Genomic DNA, 23,575 nt, shown 5'->3' on the forward strand with positions numbered 1-23,575 from the left:
AAGTCAACAATGATAATGATGAAGATGATGATGATGATGATAAGATGTTGAGGAGCTGATTCTGCCACATAACCTCTTAAGACCGCCATAAAAAAATTGACAGTGTATGACAGCTGGAATCCATCATCCAAAATCTTCATTAGAGATAAAGAGAAAGCAAATAATATGTATTTCATATATGGTGTCTATATATTTCACATATTGTGTACATACACACACACACACACACACACACACACACACACACACACACACGTACAGTACACATATATTTTAGAAAATATAAATAAATATGCATGTATGTACATACACTTATATACAGTGGTCAGCTTATATAAGTTAACTCTTCACAAATATATCTTTTAAATTATTTCCTTTAATAAAATATATTTTTAATATCAAATAATTTTTTATTCCTATTTTCAATAGGAAGCTATACAATATTATACTTGTGCATATACATTAGATTAGTCAGTACTGAAGCCAAATCTGGAGCTTATCTAACAAAAGTAGCTTACGATAATTTATATGTTATAGAAAATTTTATAGAAAATATATGTTATAGAAAAATATCAAGTACAAATTTTAAAAAGAGGAAAAATCAAGAGAAGCAAAAGAAAGTGAAAACTTTTATTGAAATTTTGTAGGTTGTATTATTTTTTTTTATTTGCAATATTTTGCTTGAATTTAATTGTATTATCTTTCAATTTCTAAAAATGTTTGGAGACTAAAATATTATTTAAATAAATATATCTGTTTACTAAATCTGTTTTGTTTAATGCACCAAAATACATTGCCTATATTCACTGAGAAATGGATCAAAATATTCATTTTCAAAATGGGGTATACTCAATTATGCTGAGCACTGTATTCAATTTAATTCACCTTTATTTGTATAGCGCTTTTACAATGCAGATTGTGTCAAAGTAGCTTCACATAAAAGGTCATAGTAAATTGGAACAGTGTAGTTCAGTTTTTAGTGTTTAAGTTCAGTTCAGTTTAGCTCAATTCGGTGTGGTTTAAAAATCACTACTGAGAGTCCAAACACCGAAGAGCAAATCCATCGATGCGTAGCTCTACCGATCCTGAACCATGCAAGCTAGAGGCAACAGCGGAGAGGGAAAAAAAAAACTTCGGCAATTGGCGAAAGCGAAAAAAAAAAAAACCTTGAGAGAAACCAGGCTCAGTTGGGCACGACCATTTTAATTTGTCCGCTGGCCAAACGTCTTGTGCAGAGCTGCAGTCTCAGCGGTATGTATGTATAAAATTTTGTTTTTAAGTGTGTGTGTGTTTATCATGTACAATTGTTTCCAAACAAATTTTATCCAATCCATTTTTATGTCTATGAACTATGACATAAAAATCTTTCATTTATTTGAAATATTAAGATGCACCTAAAAGTGCTTAAAATGTAAGCACTAATCTGAATAGAATATACATTTTATTTAATTACTTTTGTACTTCTGTGCATTTTGTCTTCACTATTATACCAACACAATCTCACGGCAATTCATGACTTTTTCATTTAGTGGCTAATTCGTATGAATTTGGATAATCTCATTACACATACAATTTAGTATGATTATGCTTATCCCTCAATGACATGGGTTTTGGGGAAGGGTTGGGTGCCACACCTCCTTTTTAAAATCGTACATTTTTGTACTACTGAACTTGTACAAATTTGTACAAATTAGCCACTAAACTGACAAAACAAAAAAAAAAAAAACATTTCCTTGTGAGATCAGGCTGGATATACAGAAGTTGCCAACAATGTTGGGGTAATGCATTACAAGTAGCGCAAGTTACATAATAATATAACTTTTCTATATATTACTAATATATAGAATACATCTGTATTGTATGAATGTGAGTGAGTGTGTATAGATGTTTCGCAGAGATGGGTCGCTGCTGGAAGGGCATCCGCTGCGTAAAACATGTATTGGATAAGTTGGCGGTTCATTCCGCTGTGGCGACCCCAGATTAATAAAGGGATTAAGCCAAAAGGAAAATGAATGAATGAATGAATGTATTACTACATTACTTTTAAAAAATAATAATATTTGAGTCACTATTTTCCACAAAAGTAACTCAAAAGTAACAAATAAAAAGTAACTAAAAAGTTGCAAAAGTAAAAAAGTAACTAATTATTGCAACTAGTTACTTTTTTGGGGAGTAACTCAATATTGTAATGAACTACTTTAAAAAAGTAACTTTCCTCAACCCTGGTTGGCAGTAAACTCAAACAATAAGTGATTGACAACTTTTTATTTAGTTTTTGTTAATTATTAACTTACAAACTTACAAACATTTTATTTTTTTTATTTTGGGGAATTTTGGTTTTGAGAGGCATTTTTAGGATTAAAAAACTGTAAGATTTGCTTCTCTCATTCAATGACACTATCATCCCTTAAGTCAGTCAGTGTCTGCAGTAACGCAATATCCCCAACCACACAAAAGAGCTCTGTCCAACCAGAGAGAGAGAGAGAGAGATGAAGAGAGATGTACATTGTTTTTAGAGAGAGGAGATGAAAGTTTATGAGCGAGAGCACACAGCCACACATTCCTCCATAAATCCATTACTGAGCACAATCTTACACCACTGACCCCGAATGCACCGGGATAAACACACACATCTCCATACTAAAGAAACACGCTATGTTCGATTTTCAGCTGAATGTCAGGCCATTGTGTTCTGTAACCAGAAATTGCAAGTTAAAGGAGGTGAAGAAGGATAAAAGTGTTTTCACAGGGCAAAGAGGGTTGGTTGTGGTTATACTTCCTCAGCATTGTTCAGTGTGAAGAGGATTGTGTGGTTTTGGGAGATGAGAATTGTGCTGTTGGGGCTTGTGGTTCGGGGGAATGTAAGCAGTGGGCTATATGTGTCATGTGGAAGAGCTTAATCAACATCTGAAGTTCTGAATCTTACTGGTGGACTGTAAAAAGTCTAACTGACAAAAAGACAAGACAACAAATATTTTAGGTTGCTTTAACTTATTTTAAAAAGTTAATCAGGTTTCAGCTACATTTAAGTTTTACAAAGTTTAACTTAATAGTTTTAGTCAGTTTGTTTGATGTAAGTTGAGATGACTGGAAAAGTTTATTTAATTTACTTAAATAATTTAAGTCTAGATTTTTTTTACAGTGTGTTTGGTAGGCATGAGAGGTGCTGATGGCAATTATGAAACACTCTACACTACAATATATATATATATATATATATATATATATATATATATATATATATATATATATATATATATATATATATATATATATATATATATATATATATATATATATATATATATATATATATATATACATATATATATATAGTTCGAATTACTTATTTAAAATGAGCTGAACCAACACATTTCTTGAGGTTTTTTCAACCCAGGCTCATTATTGATACATTTCTGTACAGCGCAAAATATGTCTCAGGAGGTACAATTTTGCAGGTTTTGTTTTCACGAATCCATAATTCTGGTAATTCTTGTTGAATTAAAACTGCATTCCTTTCAGAATTAGTTCAACGCTAATGCAAGGAAGCTACTAGTACAGGGTTGATACAAAAAAGTCATGAAAATTTTGGAAAAACAAAATGAACCTACAAAGTTTTGGAAATTTGTTTAACAAATATCTATCCTTTAATATTTTTTCAGTATAAATGTAATGAGTTCTAGAAGGCATTTAGTTCTATCATTTTCAGTAGTTTTTTTCATTATTATTCTACTGAGGGTAGAGTTAGTTGTCAGCACCTCTTTACTTCTTTTCTGTTTTTGGCCAATGACATGCGCTCAAATAATTAAAGTGCTTTGTAAACATTATCTAAATACATTTTATTTTGTATTAAAAATTACATCAATTGTCATGTATTTTACTATATGCTGTAATATAAAACATGCATATTTTCTTCAGATTTATCATGGATACATAGACATTACATTATGTCAGGAAAATTTACAGAAGTCTTAAAAAAGTCATATAATTGTAGTAGGAAAATGTGTACTACTTTGACTAGTAGTAATATCTTTATTTGCTGGATCAGATGTGTTGAACTGAATCTGGACAGTGGTTTTCCAGGACACCCCGGGCACCACGGTTTTAAAGCGTTTTAACTAGATTGAGCAAATTTGGTACAAATCTTTAAGTTAATCTGACTCATGTTTCTGTATCTTTTCTAACTTACAGAAAATAAACAACAGAATTCCAGTAACAGACTTTTAAATGTGACCAAAATAACCATAGATTTATACTTACAGCTGCTCAAATGAGTCAGTACACTAACTGTCAAATGTTGTAAATGTAATCTCTCTGTAAATTATGCAAAGTGACATGCTAGTTCCATAAGACTGCTAACATGCTAACAACGCCTCATATGCTAAAACCTCAAATACATATGACTCATTCTAGTATTCTGGGTACTTTTCAAACATTTTCCAATTGAATTTCCTTAACCTGGAAAGATATACAACACATTATAATTTACAGTAAACCATAGGTGGAGGGTGAACAAACTCCAGGAGAAGGCTAATATATGCGCTGCCCCCGCATTTAAAAAGATTTGCAACCGACATCAACAAACGTCTATTATTTTCAACACGCACATTAAGTTATTTTATTAAACTCACCCTCTGATCTACACTACCGGTCAAAAGTTTGGGGTCAGTTTATTTATATTTTTATTATTAATTTTATTTAATAATTTAATTAAAATTATTCTGTTCATCATTTATTAAATATTTTAAAAATGTTAAATACTTATATATTAAATATTCATTTATTACTTAATGTATGCAGTTTTAAATGAAATTATTACTCCTTGTTGCCTTTATTACTCTTACCATTAATAATAATAATAATAATAATTAATATTATTATTATTATTATTATTATTATCATTAATATTAATATTAATATTCAAGTGTTTTTTGAAGGATCGTGTGACTCTGAAGACCGAAGTAATAAAGCTGAAAATTCATAATTAAAATCACTGGAATAAATTATTAAATTAAATGATGAACTACTTTTAAACAGTTATTTTATAATGCAGTAACATTTCACAATTTTTACTGTATTTTTGATCAAATAAATGCAGCTTTGGTGAGCAGGAGAAACTTATTTTAAAACATTTAAAAATCCTACTGACCCCAAAATTTTTGCTATATAATATAGTAATTATATTATATTATATTATATTATATTATATTATATTATATTATATTATATTATATTATATTATATTATATTATATTATATTATATTATATTATATTATATTATATTATATTATATTATATTATATTGGTAGCCTTTTGTCTAACAAACAAAAATGTGTTTGGCATGGCAGTCAATATAAATATAAGCCACTGCCCTACCTTATGCAGCAAAATCCTCCTTTTAGACCTGGCATTATAAGTGTTGATGTTGCCTTTGTTGCTAAATTGCAAAAATGTGTTAAGAATCCGAAATCATTCTCTTTTTCACGAGGCCAATCAAAAACTGAACTTGTAATTCATCAATAAATATTTGACCTTTGAAATGCAAAACTTTAAATGATTGCCTGAACAAGATTACACTATAGGCTAGACTACGTTACAATAAAGTTAACCCAGTGTAATACATTATTATACCTCTCTCGTAATACTCATTTGTCATTTTTTTACTTATGTCCTTGACCTGCAAAATCAGAATTGTCCGCTGGCCAGCAGTTTTGGTTTCAGTCAGAGGTGCTGCAAACTCCAGTCAAAAACAGACAGTTCCATTTTTGTGCGGAGGGGGACTTTAAATTCGATTGACAAACTTACAATAGCTAAAGTGTTCTGTTAATCATCAACATTAAATTACATTCATATTCCGCCTTACACACTTTACATGTTTTCAATGCATTTTTTTTCTGTGCTGCTATCTCCGTGGCCTTCCCCAGCCTTACACACGCTCCGCCTATGTAGTAAACTACTGTAAATCTATTATTATGTCACAAAATGTAAAATGCGACAGTTAACGTTTGATTCTGTTAGTCATCTTGTATAACTTATAAGTACTTTTTTAAACCACTTGACAAAAGTTGACTATAAGAAAGTTGATATTTTCCACCCTTTTTTGCTTTAGCTCAAGATGCTAACCTCAAACCAGATAGCACATGGCATGTCTTAAATGATTTATGGCATCAATTCTGACATGAGGGGTTGTGTTTATTTAACAAAAAACAAAAACACAAGACATGCAAGTGTGTACACTTTCCTTCCCATGTGTTATGCATTAGTCTGTCTGAGCTGACTGAACTATTATGAATTACACACTGCATGTGTTTGAACACAGACATAAATTGTATGCTTCTTTGAATGTAATGACAAGCTTGAACAGGATTATAGAAGATATTTGATTCATTTTAAAATACATTTCAATGAATAATCTACTTGTGGAGAATCTGTGGAGCAGCCGCCCCCTTTCAGCTGTAGGAGGATTACAATTCTCGTACAATCACTTCACGTTAGACATATGATGTCAGAAAAGAAAGCTTCTACAAACAGGAGTGACTTTTACAGGGAACAACAGGAAGCTTTCCAAGAATAGGTTACAATGATGCATCACATTATGTTTTAATGCAGTAAAATTGACAAATTCAATTTTCTGTACTTGAGGAATTACTGGAGATATAATATAATCAGTTATTTTAAACATTACAAAATCACACACACAAAGATCATTCTTTTGTACAATGTAAGACTGGGAGTTGATTCTAGAAGGAACTCATTACTTGACTACAAGCAGGGGGGTTGAGAATTAAGAATCAGTTTCAAAAGCTGGAATCTATTTCTTCTTAGGAAATCCACTCATCTGTAAATCATTTCAAAAGAATTAGTTTGATTTTGCTAAAAATTTGACTGTTGTGCCATAATAAATCTCCCCATAGACTTTCATTTATACGCATGCGAATGCGTCAGACCGGAAACGCAAGCTCGTGTGATAAGTTTCGCAGTTGGATGTGTTGCAAAGTTTACGCTTGGTGAACTCTGACCTGCGAAACTGCATCACTTGACTGCGTGAGACCAATTGGTGATCAAAAAAATGACCTCTCTGGACAGAAATTTTAAATATGGACCAATCGCCCACTTTTTTTAAATGTCTAATCATCTTGTTTAATCCCACCCCTTTTCATAGCGCCGTACGATGGAATTTCGCATGCTCAAACTCTAGTGTGACCGCAGCTTGAGTGAGGAAAGTTGAATGGGCTGGTCAGTTTGTGTTTGCCTAATACATGAACATAGACTAGTTTTTAATTTTAAACTTGAACAGCATACTTTTTTTCTAATGATATTTTTCTAAATATTATTCTCATATTTTGTTCTGCGTAATTTTTTGGAAATGTTTTTGGTACATCAAAAAATGTTGTTGATGGCCATCTGACAAGCAAAAAGGTCCATATTTTAAGAAAAAAGAACCATCCCTTAGACCAGGCTGGCTACGGGACTGATATTAATGCACAAGTGTAAAATTATTGTAAATGTCTATGTAAAAAAAATCAAGTCTCATAAATTCAGTCTGAATATCTAAAAAGTATACTATAGATCATCTCTCTAACTTTTCAGCCCGTGACAACTAAAATAACAACTCCAGTGACTCGCAACCCCTACTATACTTGGAGGTGGTTATAAACAAACATTGGTCACAATGGTGCACACACACACACACACACACACACACACACACACACACACACACACACACACACCAATAGGAGCTATATAAATACAAAGAATATTGACAACACAAGAAAGTGCAACACTCTAACCATATAATTTTAATAGTGTTACGCCCTTTATGTTCAATTTCTAGGAGTGGGAGCAACAGTGAAAAGTTTTTAAGTTAGTTAGGGTGAGTGTGGATCAGTCCCCTACTTCACAACACCACACTATATTCAGGTAAAGAATTTTTTTAACAAAAATGTACAATGATAAAACAAAACTGGGAAGCAAAAGTAGGCTTCAGGAGGGGTAAAGGCCAAAACAAACAAACAAACAAACACTCTAGCTAGTTAGTCTAAACTGACAAAGTAAAATTTAATTAACAACAGAAATGTACACTAACTCTTTCACTAAACAAATAAGGGGGAAAGGGCTTTAGAAATTAAAATGGCAGCCACCTCCCTACGGCTTCCAAACACAAAATTAAATTCCAAATGCAGAGTTTAAAGTTTCAAAAATTTCAAATGCCTAACAACAGATTTTAACTTCAATAATTTAACCACAACAGCGACAATGATCTTTTACAACACAACTAGGCAGGAGAGAGAGCACACTGGAAGCAAGCTTCAATGTGGCTTCTTCTCATGAATTTTATTGGTGGTTGGCATACAACTTCTAGGTGCATTACCGCCACCTGCTGGTTAGGAGTGTGGGCCCTTTGAAAACTAAAAACACCCATACCACTTCTATTTAAATTCTTTTACCTAATTTAGACATTTTTTAAATAGAATTAAAAATTATATACAGTCCTCATCTGACTTGTTTTTTAGCACTGTAACCAAATTAAAATTCAAATGAACTCTTTTTAAATTTAAAATAAATACTTTCCTTTCTCTATTGTACTTTAGACATTTCATAACAAGGTTTCTTCTTGCCCACAATAATCACATTTTCCAGTCTGATGTGATTTCATTTTGTACAATGTACTGTTGTCCAATACAGTACTAATGTCCAAACCTAATTCCTATAACCTATAAAATAGAAATGAAACCATCCACAACAATACATTCAAAACACCATGGAATGTAACAATAGTCATTATTCATTTGTTTAATTTAATATTAACCTCTAATAATGAGAATGGTGGGCACAATATTTACAGCACAAGACTATTCTTGGTATAATTTTGGAGACTGCCACTTGGAGATCATCCTCCATGTTCAGTCGTGGGCTTTTATTTTTAATGTATGTGAGTTTCATAAAGGTGTCAAAGTTTAACATTGTGTCGTAAAAATCAATCTGCTGCAACTAATGCTATTGCTGTGTCATTAATCTATCAGGGGTTGCAATCCAATGGAAAATTAATAATTAAAGGCTGATGACTTTTTATTTGCTTGATTTTTATGTAATTCTGAAATATTAAGCATATATTAAATATATTATAAGTTAAAAACTGTTGTTATCTTCTGCAGTGCAAATTTTAGTCAACAAAATGTGCAGTAAGGACCATCAAAAAAAAGTATTACCGGTAATTGCAATAGTTTAATAATATATGTGAGATTTTTGGATCCCCATTCTCATTATTTTGCAACCCCCACTTTGGAAACCACTGCTATAGATGACATGAAATTATCTTTTTTTTAACAAAATTTTTTAAAATACTTTAGTGAACATTTTGCTGTGTGCTTGCTGAGTCTAAGATATTCTTTTTAAAAAATGCAGGGTTCCACACACAATTCATTCATGTTATCCCAACACAAATTGATTTAATTTTCACTGGCATTAACCATGCCACACTTTGAGCTAAACTTTATTGTAGGGATGTATATGAAGGGGATGACAAAACAACAGTGGGATGAAGGGGATGGCAAGTAAGGGGATAAACAGTGAACAGGTATGTAGGTTGATCAGGCATCCTGCGATGATGCCCAGAGACTCAGAGTGGAGTTTACCATCTCTGTAATATTTTGGTAGAGCGATTGGACTCCCCGATTCAACCTAGGAGTGAAGAGAGGGTTATAGGATTGTGAATGGGAAGTTAGTAAATTGAGGGAGGGAGGGTGGGTTCAACAGAAAGAGATGAACAGTGCTAGAGGGCTGGCCTGCCTTAAATAAGTTTTAGGGAGTAGGTGATTGGTTAAGGAGTTAACAAGTTAACTCAGCCTGATCTCACGAGAAACATAAGTATCTTACGTTTTGTCAGTTTAGTGGCTAAAGCTGCGGTCACACTGGGCTTTTCCTCCCATAGACTTCCATTCATACGCACGTGAATGCATCAGACCGGAAACGCAGGGTCATGCGTCAAGTTTCGCAGTTCGCTGCGGTGCAAAAATCAAGCTTGGTGAACTCTGAACTGCGAAATCCCATCACTTGACTGCGTGAGACCAATCAAGGATTAAAACACAACCTCTCTGGACAGAAATTTAAAACATGAAGCAATCGCTTGCTTTTTTAAAGTCTAATCATCTTGTTTAATCCCGCCCCATTACGCAGCGCCGCACAACAGAATTTCACACACACAAAGCCCGGTGTGACCGTAGCTTAATTCATACAAATTTGTACGAGTTCAGTCTTACGAAAATGTACAATTTTAAAAAAGAGGCATGACACCCAACCCCACCCCTAAACCCAACCGTTATTGGGTGATGAGCAAATCGTACTATATTGTACGAATTAGATCGTACGAATTGATACAAATTAGCCAATAAATCAAAAAGTTACGAATTGCCTTGAGATTGTATTGGTTAACTCCACAACCTGACAAGTTTAAGTGGATTGAACATAATAAAATAGGTTTCCCTAAAGAAATCTCCAGAATTGTGTTGTTCAAGCTTATTTTAAATAAGCAGTTTGAACAAGAAGCACAAATCATTTTGATTGTTACTTTCACAGAGATATGGCAAATAAACTACACATACTAAATTCGGTTAACTTTGACTTTGTCCCACAATTCTGACTTTTTTTCTTTGTTTGTATATCACACAAAAGTAAATTCACAGTTGCTAGACAGAATTATAAAATAAATTTTAAAAAGTTGCAATTTATTCTGTAGCAGAAAAAAGCTAATATTTTGTGCAAGATGACGATACATGTTGGAAAAATAATTATGAAAAAAGAACGAGAGAGGAAGTCTGCTTCTAGCACCTGTTGGCAAGGGCCCCTCTCTAAGCTTTACATGGGAACGTTAACGTCACCATCACCTTTTTAGGTCTGGGAATGAGGACACACACACACACAAACTCCCGCACACTCAGCATGCAGCGGGTTGTTTTCAATTGACAAGTTTCTAGTGTTGATCATGAGAGGGTTGAGAGTAATCTGGACTCCATTAAAGTAAACTGCCAAGCCGTCTTTCATTCTTATGAGAGACTCTGGAATCTGGCCAACAGCTGCTCTTCAGACAGACTCTCAAATCCGGTGTCTATAGGGTCATTGTATTGGAGACCATGGCAAAACTTAGAGAAACGAACAGGACAGATTTGCCTGGAGAAGGTAAGGGCTACATGGTGCTGATGTAGACATGATATAGCAAAGGGATGAATGTTTGCTTAATGAAACGAGATTTCTTGATTTTCTTGTTGACTTACACTTGTGTGTACAAGTGTGTGTGTGTGTGTGTGTATAGCTTAGCAGTTAAAAATAGACCTGATAGCTTGCTGTCCTGTGACACTAGGCGTACATGGGAGGAGGATGGGTTTCAGGATTTCTCAGCCTTACACTGTTACTCTTTGATTTATTTACCATTTGATGGGCTTTTATAGTATACAACAAGAGCAATGAGTCAAGGCTAATGCTAGCCTGCTGTTTCTCATATATGGCGAAAACAATGAATCTCCTGAGGCCATATCTCAAAATCAGTTGTATGTGCCCATTATTATGAAAAATGTCCATGTTAGGTACAAACATTTGTGTGCCAGCTTCATAAAAGAGGGCAATACATCAGAGAGGCAGGTCATTCCCAACAGTAGTTTTGCTGACACAGCCTTTTGCCTCTGCACTTTGTCAGGAAATGGTCTTATTATTGGATAATACCAGGGTCTGGAGGAGGTGTAATGGTGTAACTTAGATGCCAAATGCCTTGATAACCAATCACATTACAGCTTTGATTTAATTTAAATTCTGTCAGAGTTGCGCAACAGTCAGTCACTGTTTATACTTAACAGAAAGTAATGGGATTGTGCTGCAAGCTCAATCCTATCTGTCTAAAACTGTCTGTAACATATTTTATAAAACAGCATTCCTAAAAGTGCTTCAATTCAGAAGCACTGGTTATAAGCAACAAGTTAGCAACATGTTAGCAACTTAGCGACCTTTTCATTTTTTTATTTGTGGTCATGGCTCCTTGTTCTACAACTGTACACGCTGTCACCCCAAATGTAATTATGTAGCTACATGCTAGCCAAAAATGCTTTCTAAGTACAGACAAAGTGCTTTTAAATGTGTGTTCAATATGGGGGTTTCTAATGTCCTTTGTAGACGAATGCTAAAATGCTAAAAGCTACATTTATCATAGATGTTGTTTTATTACAGAATGTGATTGTAAAATTGTAAAAATCAATAGGTTTAGAGGTTCAAAGGTGTGTGGGGGGTAGGGGGGTCATATTAAAGATATAGAATAGAATAGCTCTTTCATCATTATCTTGTACATTTCATGTGTATAGGAACAGGTCGAGTCTCTATCCACTTGTTAAGTGGTGACGTGTTGATGACGTATGTAATATTGTTTCTGGGTCCAAGCAGCCACTCATTTGAATTGAGAAAATATTCGTTTATGACCGCCATATCACACTGTAAAGTGAATTTTATATAAATTCATAGTGTACACAACAATCTCTGGGCTTGCTGCATCACAAATACCAAAATTTGAAAAATTTCTAAAAAAATGAATCACTGTCTGGCCATCAGATATTAGGCATGGATATATACATTGTGATCGCGATTTTCGAAAGTATTACAGTGCCGTGTAAACATTTAATATTATCATTTGATTAGTCTCCCCATACAGTTTGACATAGCGCTTGGACCCGGAAGCCGCTTTGCGTGACGTCACACTTAACAAGCAGATACAGCATGTATAAATGGCACATTGATTTTTCCCGCCAAAACATTCTTTACATAAATATAGCACGGTCTATGATAAATATCAAACTAAGCAGTCTCTTTTTTTATTTTGTTACATGTTGCTTGTGTATTGACAATAAAACAGTGATTTTTTTTTACTTAAAGTCCCTTTAATGGTAAACATGTTGAAGATTAGCCAATAGCATGATAATTTATTAAATGACTAACTTGTTATCTACAAAAGCAAAAACTGCCTTTGTTCTCTGTTGTGTACCACAGCATCACTGTTAACCTTGGAATTAATGCCTCAGATCATTTTTGTCTGCAGTTCTTTTAGCATCTATGACACTGCAAAACACTAACAAAATATGACAGAATGTGCTTGTGTTACTTTAGCATTCAATTATAATCACCTCAAAGAAACTATATCTACATCTCAAACATTTCAAGTGATATTATGTGCATGTCTTGTGGGTGTGCGTGCCACATTAGATACGAGTAAACACTCTACACTGTGCTAGCATGCTGTGCACAGTTAGCTTTGTTAGGACACGTTTGCTTCTTTTGGCTTTGGGAAACTTTAGCTTGAGGATATTCAACCTGACAGCTTTATTTAATAAATCACACTTGTCCTGACAGCACTCTATCCGAGAGCCATCCATCAGACATCTTTAGAAGTTCATATATATATAAATATATATATATATATATATATATATATATATATATATATATATATATATATATATATATATATATATATATATATATGTATGTAAATGTCTGTATTTACATAACAACATTAAAATGAGGTCAATGAATGGAAATAAAACATATTCACATCTTTTGTCTTTTTTTTCCTTTTCCCTAGAGCCTCTAAAGGGTAATCTAAAGGTGACTTCCAGTGAAGACGCCGAACACCTGACCCGTAAACAGCAGGTTGCCTCTGCTAACAGCTCTGGTAACCGCTGTGAGGCCAAATCCAGCCGCGCAGGGGTTCCACGCAGACACACTGTGGGTGGAGCGCGCAGCTCACGGGAGATCCTGGCCATGCAGCCCTCAGATATGGATAAAAAACGAGAGGCATTTCTGGAACATCTGAAGCAGAAGTATCCGCACCACGCCTCTGCCATAATGGGCCATCAGGAGAGACTACGAGAACAGGTGAAGATATGCGCTAACACTGTTTGTTTGCCATTGCTGGCTCCAGAAGTCCGAATGCTGCAGAAATGGATGTACATAAGGAAATAAGTATGATGAGCATTATAAACATTGTTGAATGACAAATGACTGACAGCCCTGAATTTCTTTAAAAGAGTAAAGTATCTGTTTTGTTTGTCATTTTATAGTCAGCTATGCAATACTTCCTTCTGATCCTTAAAAGCACAGGACACACCAAGTTGTGTTATCGATTCAAATTGGGCTGTGTCTGGTCCCGAACAAAAAGCTCTGCATGAACACACCAAACAGAGAATATCCGACTATAAAAGAGCTTGGGCCCTATCATACACCCGGCGCAATAAGACACAAGACGTGTTTTCACAACGTGCTGTTATTTTCAGACCAACGCAACCTTAATTTTACCGTTTTCCGCCACGTTGTTTAAATAGCAAATCCATTTGCACCAGTTTGTGGTCTCATGGGTGTTCCGGTCTAGAAAAGAGGTGTGTTAAGGCGCATTGTTGGTGCGTTGCTATTTTGAGGAACTAAAATAGACAGCACAATAGACCAGCTGAAAGCAGGTCTAAAGTCCAGCACAGAGCACGTTAGTTGTGCACCTCGCTTAAACATTTCTTAAAACACGCAGGATGTACAGAAATACGCAAATATCTTTACAAATGAAAAAGAATTAAAGGAATAAAATATAATAAAAATTATTGTTTTCTACATAAATATAAAAACCACTACCTCCATGCCTTCGTCATCTCAAGGGGCTTTTTCAGTTTATTCAAGACAACTTGCTTTTGTATAATGTTATTATTATCAGTAGTATTATTTATTATATGCATATTTATATTTGTTTTATTTAAAACAAGCTTAGATATGTCCACCTGTCAGGTTTTGAACCATATGGGTCATAGGACTTGTGTCTGGAAATAACGTCCACACTTCCTTATTATTGTTCATTTATTCGTTTGCTGGATATTAAAACTGAATTCAGAAATAATTTTGAAACAAATCGTTGCACTTAACAAACGAAATTAATTATGTATGCTAATGGATGTCTTCAGTGGAGTGTGTACACTGTTTCCTTATCCACGAAAGAGAAAGTGAAAGTAAAGGCTGATTGAAGGAGGCTTATTCTTTATCCTCACATTGCAGATGCTCTGTTTAACTGATTTCTCGCTAGTAAAGTGTTCAGTTTTTACTCTTACAAAGTCCGCTTTGTAAATAGCAAATACGGCATGGCGTGACACAACTGACTCTTAAGGGGAATGGGAGATGAGACTCTGATTAGTTTATTCTCAAAACCCACCCATGATTCATTAAGAGAATAAGCACAGCCTTGTTAGACCATGCGCCACGGCGCAGAGCATATTATTGCCCTTATTGCTTTTGCGGCCTGCGCTTTAGACTTTGCGCCTAAACCTTTAAAATAGAGCCCCATGTGTTTTTTGTCTTTCCACACCTGCAGGTGGCAATAGTCTGTATTTTTATTCCAGAGAGGGGCAACCAAAACATAGCACAGGCTCATTGTGAAAACATACCCGCGTATACATTTTTGGAGAGTGTGAATTATGTAGCCAGAGCTACATATCGCTGCATTTCATCTTTCAAACAAATACTATGGGGCAGTATGATGCCGCCCACAGCTTCAGCTTTTATTTTTCGCACTACCAGCTGACCACCTAACTCAGTGAGGATGGCTCTTCTGCTGTTACCAGTTTGCCCAGTAGCTCACCATGTATGTTGGTGGACTTGAGATGCAGAGGGGAATTGACCACCATGATGGAGTTTGAATTCAGTGAAGAACGGTTCCAAAAAGTAGGAAAAACAAAAACAAAAGGCAAAAAATAAAATAAAATAAAGTGAATAACAGGGTAAGAACGTGGTAATCTGAAAACGTGGTAAAAATCAGGCAGCCGCAAAGATTTTTCTGGATTGCTTTTGAAAACACTGTCAGTTGGGTTTAGGGAAGGAGTGATTGGATTAATCTGTGCTTTTAAAAACACTGTCGATTGGGTTTAGGGAAGGGGGTTGGTGGAGGATTGGTCGGTCAGTCAGTCACCGACACCGACCTCTCATGGATTTACCCAAGAACAGCAGGTGCAAATTTTGAAATTTGAGATCTAAAATAGAGTACAAAGCAGCATCTGGTGGATGTGAAAACAAAAACTGCCAAAAAACATACCTCTCCAGAAATGTATAAAGGGGTACATCAATGGGTTTCCAAAACTATTGATTTACACATACAAACTGTAAACAAAGCAATACCATTTTCATAGTAATTGTTGCAAACCATAGAGGAGTTTGATTGCGCAAATATGTATGGTAATTTGATAATTCATATAGTTGGATTATCGCAAAAATTATTATAGGGATTATTGTAAATATTATTGAAATGACAGCCCGCTTCTTTGTGCTACCTCTTGACCAGTGTCATTTGCTTATTTCCGTCTCTTTCGTTTCTGTTATTGCACTCTTATTCATAGCTGAACAACCAATAAGTATGTTCTTCTTTATTGATGACCATTGCTGATTTCTACCTGCTGAATTTGGCCAACTCCTTCTGATGTGAGCTTGAAAAGAAGCAACCCAACCAAAGTAGCCTGACAGACAGATGGCCTAATGCTGCCCAACAGCCAACACATCAGCTTGATCTGTCCTGGCTTATAAAATACCTGTTCAAAAATGCTATTTGATTTATTTTTCATATGTTCAGCATTACAGGAAAAATGTGTGAGTGTTAGAATAGCAGCAGCGGATTGATATTGTCTTGTTTTGGAGCAAGGTTCAAGTAAGGTAACATGAATATCAGCAGGGCAGTCTCAAATCTCCCCCAATGATGCTCAATTAGAGCGCACTGCTTGCGGTACAGATTTACATTGCAAAATTGTGGGCCACTGTTTAACTTGGGAGGTCTCAGACACTGTCTACCCCACAAAGTATGATTTTATATGCCTGCCATAGCCATGCGTGTGATTTTAATATATCTTATAATAGTCTAAAATATAAACTTAAAATAGTCTTGAAAAGCTTTTTGCAGAATGCTGAATACATTAAAAATGTATTATAAATTCACTTTATATAGGTCGATGGGTCTGTGATGTGATGAATGAATATTTTGAAAGCTCTGCCCTACCTGTTCTTATAGATGAGCCATGACTGTTACAAAACACAACAGACAAAAAACATCAATCTGAGCTGTAATAATTTACCAGCTATTTGATTAAATATAAAACATAGACAATGCCCGCAGAAAGAAAAATAGTTCTTAACAAACAGCCTACACTCAATCATTATTGTTATAATTCAGTTACAAGATAGTGCCATTATATACAATATATAGTGTGTCGAAATGATTCATTGTACCCAGATGAACCTGTGTTATTAGTTTACTCTGTTGGTATGCTGTGTTCAATTCTGGGGATATTCCTACTTATGAGTTGGCAAGTCGTAAAAATGATGTCAGGTACATTCAAGTCACTTTTTAATAAATTTTAAGAAAATAGAATGGTATTTGTTAAAGGCACATAGTTTACCCATTTTTTAAAATTTAATATTAATATTATGGTTCTTTTGAGTGTGCCAGTTTAGGTTCAGTTCAAAACACAGTTCAGATTGTTTTATTATAATGTGTTAAAAAGTGTCATTTTGGGGGCGTGTACACAGCTCGCTGTTTTAGGGATGTGTTGCTTCACATGAAAATTAGTTTTGACTTCCCGCTCAACTTAACAAGAGAGTGGAGCCAAGAGCTCCCCCGCTCTGTGTTTAGCAACAGACAAGCAGACAGAGATAAGCAACATGAGTGAGAGGACCAGCATTCAGCCGTACATGTACGACTCGGACACAGACCAAGCAGAGAGTACAAAATCATTTGTGTCCTTGTATAGTTTTCCAGCCAACTGTGTGCTAGTTTAATGTTCCGAGCTTGTACACCGAGACTAATAACCACACACACTGAATTAATTTTGACTGCATGGCACTGCGTGGCGCGACACTGCGCGTTGCAGAGCGGCGCTTCTGGTGTGCGACCTGCAGGCAAGTTTTTTATTTTATTACCAATGGACGCGCAACAATGGAGGCAACGCGCTCGCACTTTCCAGCTGCACCTAGTTAAGATCACAGGGAGCTTCTGTGACCGCGAGAAATGCAAACAGCTGAAGTTTAAGGTAGACGCAATGAAAACAAGCACACATGTTTGCAAACCTACCTAAAGTTACAAATAATAATTTCGATTAGAGCGTTCATGGGGTGAATGTTGAGCCCAATGAGCCTTACATCTAAAAATAGAGCAAGGGTGTTCCTTTGGTGACATCACTTTGACTCACATGCAGAAAATGGCGGACGTGAAACAACAAACTGAGGATATGGTGATGCGCGCCGGTCTATCAATAATGGTGGGTGGGGGGACCGCACTTCTACGTCAAGTTGCGGTCGATCTAAAAGCCGATCCAATTGGTCCATCGTTTTTATGTTGTTATATTGAAAAAAAAGGACTCTGTGTGTTTATATCAGCCCAATATTACGGTACAGTAGGTGAGAGTTCAAAGTGGCTATTACCGCCGTGGCTTATACCGCCGCCGTTTGAAATAAATGCTGCTCTGTTTTTAGTGTAAGACCGCAGTTTGTGAAAAAGCCGCCAGGGGGCGCAAAGGGACGGGATGCGAACGGAAAGAAATAGCCTTTACAGCAGCTCTCTCTCTCTCTCTCTCTCTCTCTCTCTCTCTCTCTCTCTCTCTCTCTCTCTCTCTCTCTCTCTATATATATATATATATATATATATATATATATATATATATATATAATTATGTATTTATTTAATTATATATAATTATAAATATATTCTTAATAAACTTCCCAGCCACAAATATTAAAAAAACACAACTTGTATTAAAACTGGGCGAGGATTAGAAAGAATACGATGCTTGTTATATAATTTAAAATGTTATTCCTCTTGTCCAATTTCTTTATGCACATTTTTTCACTCGCTACTCTGCCAGGAACTTCGCCGCTAGAGAGCACCTTCAAAAATCTCAATCTCATGGCTCATTCTTCACGAATATAGAATTAAAATAATGCCGCGTTTGGTTCATTGTGCATCCCGCGGGTGCAACCAACAAGAATTGTGCATTTTAGTTTAACTTTTTGAGCGTTAAAAGCAGTTCGGTGTTAGTTTTTATTTAAATATATCAAGCCGAAACTAAACAGCGCATTCTCTCCGCCTCCTCGTTCATAACCAGCGGGACCGGGACAACTGCTGAAGCAGGCAATAGAGAAACTCCGTCATTCATCATAATCTTTCTTAGCTGATGTTTCGGAGTCGAAAGAATATATTAAAGAAAAATGTTCTTTTAACAGTCCCTATATATTTTATCTTTTTCTTTCTTTTTTTCCTGTCATTTCTCTTCAGCAAATTATATTTTTTAAAGCTGCTTGATTCTTTTAAAACCGAAAGCAGAGCCCGTCAATTGGTGTTTTTCCATAAGATACGTTTATCCTACGATAATTTATCCTCTGATCCTTTTGCATAAAGGTTTTAATAAAAAAAAAACAGGTCACTTAATTACTTTCGATGTGCTAAAATATTTGTTAAACGAATGTTATTTTAAAAAAAAAGCATATGCACATATTACAATTGTAAAATAGTCTAAAATGCATGGTCTAATCAGAAATAAAGGAAATTAGTTATATTTAATGCATAAAATAGGCTAGCCTTTTTATAAATTGAGTTTAATTGATTTGAAACTTTTAATTGCATTTTAACGTCCTGTATAAATAATAAAAATTGCATCAGATTGACGAAAAAACGAATATTAATACCTGCAAACAGGGCCACGGTTACTTTTTTTTTCACTGACTGGCATGACTGGCAAACGCGTCAGAAAAAAAAACTGCTGAATCTCTGCGAATATTTGGTTAACTTATAAAACAAATGTCTGGTTTAGTGATGTTAGTAATGCATAGAAAAATGCAAAGCAGAATTCTCCTGAGCTCATTAAACCACTGATGACAGCGACGGAATCACTGGCCCACCACGTTATTACGAACATATTTTATTTATTAAAGGTATTATTTCATTGACCTGAACATAACCAGTTATAATATAATTACTAACCCATCCTCTAAAGCAGGCAACACTCTATTCAGCTATGTTTTGTGTTTTTACTTAGAAATATTTTCTTTTTGGCGAATGCTTGGAGCGTAATATAGATATTTTAAATAACAGGTAGTAGGGGTGGGCGGTACACCGGTGTCATAGTCATCACCGGTGTGACATTGCGCCACGACATGGATTTTCTAATACCGTCAGTACCGTAATAAATCAATTATGCGCCTTGAACGGCTGCATTTACATCAATAATAGCTAATTCTAAATAATAAGGCATTCAATTTTCTTCAAACGTTCAGTTGTGGTCTGAATACATGTCCTTATACTACAGGGCTCGAAATTGCAACCATTTTGGTCGCATGAGCGCCCGAAATTTAATCTATGCGCCCTCATAATATATTTGGGAGCATTTGTGTGTCTGAATATAATGAACAGGGAGCTTTTGTTACTGCAGGAAATACAAACGGCTGAAGAGTGAAAAGTGCACAGGTTTGCAAACCTCCCCTAAAGTTATAATAATAATAATGGCGCAGATGACAGCGATCATAACATGAGGTAAATGTTGATCCACCAACTGAGATCAATCGAGTGTTTTCGGAGAAGGTGCCCGAATCTTGATGCGTTGCATTCACCGCGTGCTCAGCGCAAATGTCCGCTAAATATAAAATCTAACACTGTACACATCATCGCCAAAGAAACTCACCTTTACTAAGTTTACACTGAAACTACGGCTCATAACAAAGAGCGGAATTGCGCTGGTGGTCATCGCGAGAATCCTGCTCTGTCTGCTCATAAATTGGTGCGGCTGACTCGCCTGCTTTATTCCACCAACACAGAGAAATGAAGATCAGTTCATAACGAGACTGAGCATTTACAATGAACCAAACCAAAACTTTTAAAGAGTGATAGAAGTGAAACTTTCTTTTGTCCGTTCTTCCTTGAGATGTTTTTTATTTTGCTATTGAAAGTAATTCCATGATATTATGCCGTCACCGTTCAAAAGATAAAAACATTCATTTTCATAAGGCCCCATATTTAATGCGGTTTCGTTTTTAAACGCATAGGTTTTGTTACGCCATCCGTCCTATAGGAGTTTTGGATTTTGTGTATTCATGTTTGTGAAAAACACTTAATAGTGGAGACCCCTTCCCCCTTCTCATAACCAAAAGCTTGTCTGTCAGGAGTTAATGGGCATCAGTGAGGCCGAAATCATGTCTATTTAAGTGTCTTTAATATGGTGTATAGATTATTATGCGTTATTGAAACATCAAGGGGGACGCAGCAAAGTCACTTATAAATTAAAATTGTATTATTTTAAGCAATTTTATTATTTTTTGCAACAGCCTTACATTTAAAATGGAAACTTAACGGCGATTATAATCAAAAAGAACTCAGCCTATAAGGCTAGATGTTTTCTTTCCCTTATTTATTAATTTATTTGTTCATGTGTTTGGCGCATGTAACTCGTGTGCCATCGGAAAACTAGTGTAATGACGGCAAGCCATCTTTCCCAGACTCGGGGCAAAGTCCTGCCTCTCCTTTCACTCCGTCCCGAAGCCCCAGCTGGCCCTCCTGGCATCCTCTGCGTAAAACTTATGCTGGATAAGTTGACGGTTCATTCCGCTGTGGCAATTACAGACTAATAAAGGGACTAAGCCAAAAAGAAAATGAATGACGAATGAATGAATGAATAAATAAATAATAATAATAAAATAAAAATAAGGTAATAATCTTTACACACAGATGCCGCGTAAGTGGCCTTTTTTAATTTAGAGATGGTACATTTGAATTGCCTCTGCCATTTCTTCCCCCACCTCAAACCTGAAAGTTGAAGAGAGAACTATATTCTTTGAATAAAACTATTGAGCTATAAAGGGAAAAAACGCAGAAGAAATTTGCCATTATATTAATTTTAGCACAGCTGCCAGTCATTTTCACATTCGTTTTTCAGTTAGGGATTAATATTAAAGTAGCCTAGTAAAAATGTCTATACTATAATATTATAATTTGTTATATCCATTATTATTATTATTATTATTAAAGCTATACAATTGACAAAACGCAGAGCCCTTAAAAAATTTGCTTTCATTTTGACATAGCTAAAGCACACGTTTAAAGTTATGTAAAAAAAACATCCCATTCTACAGCAGCAGTCAAGTTAGGACACTTAAAAATGCCTTTTGCGTTTGAAGATGATCGACCTGCGAAGTTATGTTTACAGTGTTATAAAAGAAAAAGGTAGGCTATTTAGTGCGTGTGGATTTACCGTAGACAGGCTTTCTGTTTGGCTAATGCCTAAAAATGTAAGTAAGTAACACATTAATTTTAGCAACTATTTTTAAATGGCATTTAAATTTTAAATTCATTTTTTAATTTAATTTAACATTTAAATATAATTTAATTTAAAACATTTATTTTTTCCTCGCTGATTTTGGTTGGGTAATAAAGCATGATGACTCAGATATGATCTAGTTTAGCTTGCATGTGTGGGCATATTTTGACATCTTTACCTAAAACTTTAAACATTTATAATATTTAAAATAAAACGGAAAGAAATAAGGAGACTAACATAATTTAAACCACTTATTTGGTGCTTAAACCACCTTCAGAAAGTTTTGCCAGCTGTGGTAGAGCGCAACGGAGGCTCCACTGGAATGTAGCAGATGTGTTAAAACTTGGTATTATTTATTAATGTGTTATTAATGTGTTTTTGTGTTCCTCGTCTTGTACGTCGCCGTGTTATTGTGCGTCAACGTCACGTTTATCTGTCCTTAAGCGCGCATATAGTCGAACATTTCTGCTCGACATCGGTAGAAACAAACTTCACAAGTTAAACTCCGCGGACACTGATGAGCTGCAAGATTTCGGCTTGCTCCGGATGCGTACCCATCCTCCGACCCCCACCTCACCACCTCGCCCACAATGGAGGCGCTTCAAGCGGCTCGAGAGGAAGCAGAAGAGGGGTAAGCGCGGGGGTATCCGAACAAGGCTAGCAGCTAACCCCCACAAACCCGCAATCCCCTCCATCATTCTAGCGAACGTACGCTCGCTAGACAACAAACTGGACTACATCCGTCTACTTCGTTCATCACATAGGACTGTAAAGGACTGTTGCGCTTTTGTGTTTACGGAAACTGCACATTAGTGAGCAGCAGACAGCCCACCCCGATGCTTTTCTCATCCTGGCAGGGGACTTTAACCATGCAGACCTAAAGAGTGTGTTTCCAAAAATACAACAACACATAGACTTTCCAACACGGGGCAATAACACAATGGACTTTGATTATACCACACAGAGAGGAGCTTACAAAGCCTTCCCCCTCCCCCACCTTGGTGGACCACTTAACTGTCATGCTAATGCCTGCTTACAGACCGATAGTTAAAGTCACCAAACCGGTTTGCAAGGAGATACAAGTGTGGCCAGAAGGTTCTTCAGAGGCTTTACAAGACTGCTTCAATACCACAGACTGGGATATGTTCAAACAGGCTGCCACTCAAAAGAGCAAGAGCACCAGCCCCAATCATGTACACCTTCTACAGAGGCACTATTGAGA

The 23,575-nt window shown here is 35.5% G+C and overlaps 1 protein-coding gene across 11 annotated transcripts in view; it reads left to right on the forward strand.

Moving 5' to 3' along the window:
* The window catches only part of si:ch211-285f17.1 (sickle tail protein homolog), a 301,601-nt gene that overhangs the window by 146,567 nt on the left and 131,459 nt on the right, over positions 1 to 23,575 (forward strand). For 10 of the 11 annotated variants that reach the window (XM_056450184.1, XM_056450187.1, XM_056450189.1 and 7 more), the window contains exon 2: positions 13,620 to 13,912. In XM_056450184.1, the coding sequence (XP_056306159.1) occupies positions 13,620 to 13,912 (293 nt within the window). Of the gene's footprint in view, positions 1 to 10,903; positions 11,180 to 13,619; positions 13,913 to 23,575 lie in introns of those variants that run through there. The other variant, XM_056450185.1, reaches the window with a different exon arrangement.

Source organism: Danio aesculapii, chromosome 24 (assembly GCF_903798145.1).
Source record: "Danio aesculapii chromosome 24, fDanAes4.1, whole genome shotgun sequence".
In the NCBI taxonomy this organism is placed as follows: Eukaryota; Metazoa; Chordata; class Actinopteri; order Cypriniformes; family Danionidae; genus Danio; species Danio aesculapii.